The sequence below is a fragment of the Tigriopus californicus genome, chromosome 7, assembly GCF_007210705.1.
Source record: "Tigriopus californicus strain San Diego chromosome 7, Tcal_SD_v2.1, whole genome shotgun sequence".
NCBI classification, from domain to species: Eukaryota; Metazoa; Arthropoda; class Copepoda; order Harpacticoida; family Harpacticidae; genus Tigriopus; species Tigriopus californicus.
Window position 1 is genome coordinate 4,551,357 of NC_081446.1, and position 6,097 is coordinate 4,557,453.

General features: G+C 43.6%; 1 protein-coding gene across 1 annotated transcript in view; it reads left to right on the forward strand.

Moving 5' to 3' along the window:
• Nucleotides 1-3,428, forward strand: part of LOC131883706 (uncharacterized) — a 53,757-nt gene extending 50,329 nt beyond the window's left edge. The window contains exons 15-16 of the mRNA XM_059231227.1: nt 41-429; nt 2,501-3,428. Coding sequence (XP_059087210.1) covers nt 41-429; nt 2,501-2,840 — 729 coding nt within the window. The 3' untranslated portion in view covers nt 2,841-3,428. The remainder of the gene's footprint in view (nt 1-40; nt 430-2,500) is intronic.
• Nucleotides 3,429-6,097: the final 2,669 nt, after the last annotated feature.

Sequence of the window (6,097 nt, forward strand, 5' to 3'; positions counted from 1 at the left end):
ATCTTCCGTTCTAACACTATTCTTGATCCTTCCATAACAGGGTGGTAAGCCATTCTCACATGTTTCGTCCACGATGCCACGATCCGTTGGTGTGCCTCGTGTGGATGTGGTGCCCTCTCCAACCTCCAGTAGTCTTCGTCAAGGTTCAGTCACCCCTGGCGGCGGAACTCTGAAGCGCGTGGCATTTCGCGACGACGTCATGATCTCAAGCCCTTCGTCGTCGTCCGGGGCCTCGACCCAAGCCACCTCATCCTCCGTGATTCCAATCTCCTCGTCAAGCTCATCCAGATCTTCCTCTGCAGCACTTCCACGAGAATCTTCCTTCTCGGGTCAGAACTCTCGGCCCTTGGCTGGTCGGGTTCATCAAATGGTCTCAGGACATCAAACTGGTTCCCCGGGATACTCGAGCTTATCCAATTGTGATGAAACGTGAGTACTCGATTGATATGGAAATCAATCAATAACTGGTTGCGATGGATCGATTTCCCGAGCATAGCAAAGAATAGAATAGCATGGGATCGCGCTCGAAAATGGGTTGGTCGCGGTTGATTAGTTATAAATGGCATTGAGAGACGCCGTTCGGACACTTGCGAAAACACGAGTGATTATTGTTGGAGTCATTCATTTACCCGACGATGGTGGGTGTTCAGGGTTCTACGTAAATATTATTCATTCTTTTACATATTTTCACGTTCTACGGTGGAGTAACAACAGCTTGTCAAGTGTCAGTTACAGATAAATTCCCACAAATCCACCATGCCCAACTCATCAACACAATATGAAAGGGGATATATTAATCCGTACTTACACACCCAAACCTTTCAAACCCCTTGCAAACTACCATGCAAGAGGGGCATGTTTCAATTTTCCCACTCATGACCGTTTCGATAAATATCTTCACTCCCTATTATTGAGCATCTAAAACAAACTTTTGCTTGATCAATATTCGACCGAATAGTAGTCGCTTTTTGGTGTGTAAATCCATTCAAGTTCTCGGTTCTTGTGTCGGTTGACGGATCTCTGCGGGGAAAACAAGCTTCCATGCTTGAGCCTATTCTGGTTGGAACTTGGAAGTGTGTCGTGGTTGGGTCGTGAGATGCATTTCGCTTGTCGAGTTCAGATTTTACCGCAAATGAGAACATAATGGATGCCAATGGTTCATCTGTCCGTCAGGATTGCGAGAAAGAAGTAGGAAAGGAAGGGCGGATGTCTCGTCTGTTTGAGTATTCATGAAAACCACGGACTTTTCTGCCTTCATTTGCTCATTTGCACTCGAGATGCGGAGGATATTGTTCGAAAAAACATCATAATATTCTTTTCTGGGCTGATGAGGAAAACTTGTTGCGAAATCTGGAGAGGGCCACGTTGTCCTTGTGTTGGTGTCGTTTAATGTCAGAGAAAGTACGATTACTGGAGATTCTGGATTAGCAGGATTGGCTTGATCTAGACATAGCTAATGATTCTGATATGCTTTTCCGATCTACACTCTGAGGTTTGGCATTCCTCTTTCCAATGATATGAACGGGATGGGCCTCCTCCGTTTTGTTGATTCGTCACTGGCATCACTGACTAATTGGGCTTGAAGATGGCAGGCATGAAGCATTTTGTGTACTGTGGGACCAAAATGACATCCGACATGCAATAGATGCCTGGCTCGAAAGTGCTCTTGTACTTTACTGTAGATCTCATTTTGATTTTGTACCTTGGAGAACAACCAGTTCCAGCAACAACACCCTGTTTTCGAAAGCAGCCTGATTCTCAAAGTAACAAATAAAAAGCACAACCATTATGAAAACATACTTCATAGATCAATTTTTGTTTGTGTATCATGACTCTATGACGAAAGAACGTGAGCTAAAAAAATCCAGTTTGACAGATATCCCTCTCTCTATCTTTGATGAAGGAATGATAGAACAGAGAATCGGGGCAAATAAGTTGTCCATCCCTTTTTAGTGCATACATCTATTCCATCCAGCATTGTTCGACCGACCTCGGTCCCGTGGTTCGTATCATGTCCTCAAGCGTTTTGTATTGTAGCGCTAAAGTGGTTTAGCTTCATTTCTCATACACCACTCATTTCACGGAGCCAAGACCATATCATTCACATCAATTTGCCCATTTGTAGGTCTAGACGATGCAAACCATGGGTTTACTTCTACGGTCGAACAATGCCAGGAGAGTTAGCGACCACATTTGGTGTAGCCCTCTAATCCCCTTTTTAAGCCCCAATGCTTGGGATAATGTAATGTTTTTGTTCTCTCTCCAATGTGGTTAAGCATATAATGCCATTGAGTTCGCTCGGTCTAGTTTTGTTTAGGCTTTTCCTCGAACGGAGCCATTTTTATACTCAGGCCAGTTTTTGCCGCCTCGCGTTCCTTGATAAATTTCAGACCCTCCCTCAAAAAAAGCAATTACGCCCAAGATATCATGTACGAAACTGGGATCTTTTTGCTCAACTTAGAGGCACATCAATTTGAATTACGGTCTCTTGTTGTTTCAGACCATATCCGGAGAGCTCTGGCTTCAGTGAAGCCATCCCAAGGTCGGCTTCGAACCACTCAACCAATTCCTCAGTTACGGGCGGGATTCCAGCCGTTTTGCCAGGACCGCCTCCTGGGTACGAATCTGATCAATCCCGGGCTTCCGGCTCCGATCCGCACCAAAAGCTCTTGACCTGGTATGATCAAACGGGAGGCAAATCCAATGCAGGCCATCATGCCCCGAGATTGACATGTGTGACCTTTGATCCGTCCATCACAGAGAAACATATTCAAGTTCAAAGTCAGAGCGATGACAAGTCCTCAAAACGAGCCGTTAACGATGTAGAATCCACACTCTAAACCATTGTTGCTTCCTTTTCTTCCCGTGGATTGGATCAGACCGAAGCACCGTTACAGTTTGGGGCCAATTCTCAATTTTCTGAGCTCATTCTACGCCACTGTTTTCTCACGACTTTAAAGTGGTCAAGGGAGGAGGGCCTATGGAGCCTCAAAAAGTGCTGGCGTCCAGTTAAAGTGTCGTTCATGGGTTGGGTTTCATCTCGTGAAGAACGGCAAAAAAGGGCAATGGAACCACGGACACCAAAATGACAAAAAGAGGGTGGATCGTTTTCCGGAACAAGGAAGTGGATGTCGTCGTTGTCGTCGTCATCCCACGAGTTCTCTTCAAGGTCGTGGAAATGCAATGCGCAAAACGCTGAATCCGGAGAAATCGCTTTAACTCGTGCTTCTGCTACCCATTAGATTATAAACTTGTTGCATCGCCGATCCAGCACAATCGCTGGATTGGGAACACAATTCAAGAGCGTATCCAAAGGCTGTGAGCATTCCGTGTTGTTGTTCTTTTTATACATAAAAAATCACGATGTATTGCACTCTAGATGAAATATATACAACATATACCACGAACAACTCCAAGCATTGGAATTGAATGCGAGCGGTCCTGCCAAAGCTTCCATTTACTGTATATTGAGAGATGTGGTTGTGCGTGGCGTAAAATAGTGATGGTGCAAGCAAAAAATACCAAAGTGGGACACCGCAAAAGCTCTTCCTTGTAGTATGTCCTAGTTGGTGACGGACGAGGACAATGGGCTTTTCCACTGGGATCTTTGGTTGGTTTTGGGCCAGGGTAACAGATGGTTCTAAGCCACATATCTCTGGATGAATGGGACCCGTATTTTGCACAGTAACAAGTTCTTTACCATGGGGGAACGAGGAGGACGAGGCAATGCGTAAACTGGGTCTCTGCCGCTTTTCCGGGAAGCTATTCCAATTCTGGGCCAAACAGAATCCTCGAGGATCAACCAGATCTAGTGAGATCGAACACCCCCATCAAAAGGGCACCATTTCTTCCTGGAACTAATGGAACAATTCTCGACGGAATGGAGTCAAATCTCTCCTCGGGCGTTCTTCAATCACTGTCAATCCGACCAAAAACTGCACTTTCCTCGGCTTCAATGCAGCATTTATCTAGATCTAAATAGGGGGAAGCATCGCGAGTCTAATTCATCTTGGCGATAAAGGCAACCAGAATGCTGGGTAGTACATTACCATCCGGGTGGATGGATGCCAATCTTACAGCCATAGCCCCAAAATAGTTCCATTGCTATTTCAAAGATCCTCACTTTTGGGTCCGAACTTTGGTCGAGATTGTGCAACTCCTCTAGTTTCCCTCTACTTTCCATCAAAAAAGTGTTAATCCTAATGGAAAGGTACTAGCATTAATAGGGTGTCAGCTCGACCACTTTGGTGCCAAGGAGTGGTTTAACATTGGGAGCAGGAAAATAAAGTTTGACTTCTCAACGTCATTCAAGTCTGCGAAACTTTTTTGTAATATCTCTGGTTTGAAGTTAGTAGGGCATTGATCCAACAAGCAATGGGGAAACGAGTCTCAAAAATCATGAAAGTCGAACTATTTTGAAGATGCCATGGCGAGTGTTCCCATTTTTGTTCCAACTCAGAGGCAGACAATTGTCCCAACTATTAGCCTGATTGGGAGTGTGTGGAGTAGATCCGGCTTGAAAATTGTTGAAATGATCCACTGTTTGAGATGCTTGTCACGTTCCAAACCACAGATAGCAAGAGCGATAGATGAAAATTCAATTCTTAGGGACCGATCAACCTTCCATCTTTCTACATGTAATAGGTTTCTCATTCGCTCCAATGAACTAGAGCCGACGATAAAAGCACTTTACAAGACCCATTCATGAAAAGCTACGTCATTAGGCACATCCAATCTATGAGTCGACTAGAGACGACGACGACACCGCAAAAAATGGCGAGAAACTTTCCGAGGACTTCTCCATGAGAAAGAAATTTGAGTCAAGGAGACGAGCAACCGTCTCCACTCATTCAGCAGACCAACCAGCCAACCAACCAACTCTCACGACACCACCATACTATATTCTAGCAAGTACCAACCAACTTGGTGAATGGTCTGGAATGGTTTGTGGAAAATTCATACGAATGCTGTCGTGACCAGAACCGAGCTTGAACTTGAGCTTGAAGGAACTTAGTTTCACAACATAACGACGGGCTTGGAGATTGAAGCGTGTACAGTCCAGTTTAAGCAACCTAAAGTTTGAGCACCTCATAAACTGCCAGTCTCTGAGTAAATTGGTTACTGACGATTTTGAACGTCATTTAAAAGAAACAAAACAAAAAACTTCTAAACTTCTAAACAGAATACGTTTGTCTCATGCAGTTCAGAACCACACAATTAGATCAACTAACTCATGTTGCAAAGTAATCAACAGATCTGGGTAGCATTTTTGGAACTTGGGGATCGACAACATCTGATGAATGCAATTGCTTGTGCAAAAAAATGATTTGGGAAAATCTCTGTTTCAAGCAGACTTAGTGGGCCTACAGATACCTGGTCATACAAATATGCACTAAAAGCCAAGGTCAAAGATACTAAAAAAACAGAAATTGTAACAGGAGATAACTTTCCCAGCCTTTATCCAAACCCAAGGGACAAACAACTTAATATCAATTTTTTCGACACATTTTTCAGCATATCTAACACGGGTACTCAACACGGTCAAAAAGCCATTGTGTAAAAAGACTTGAACTAATCTTGACTGGCCCATAGCATAGACCCATGGTAGTTCTACGTACCCTAACAGGTGGCTGTGCCCCAATTTTCAGTGCAACCTCAACCTTGGACATCTGGTACTAATCGGTAGGAATATGTCACCCAATAAAAATAACTCCAGAGTCATGAAGTAACCAATGAATTTTGAAATGTTAGTTGTTCGAAACTGGTACGGTTAGTCATTGAGAAATACATTTTTAGGAAATCGTGTGCATACAATTGCTTATCAAAACTTACATTTAAAGATTTAAATTTGAATTGATCGGCTTTGTAGATAAACAAATTTCAAGATAGACTTTGCTGAAGCATTTCCTCTTTGGGTGACGCATTTCATGCTAGACATAAGGCTGTTAAGTTCAGAGATGATGCCGTCCTTATCAAATCTAAGACCTAAAGTGCGGAAATGAATGAGTATTAGAATTGATATGAACATATGAATTAGTGCGTTGGTTTTTTTCCGTATTTTTTAGGGCCTTGCTTTGATAACGCATGTGCTGTTGCA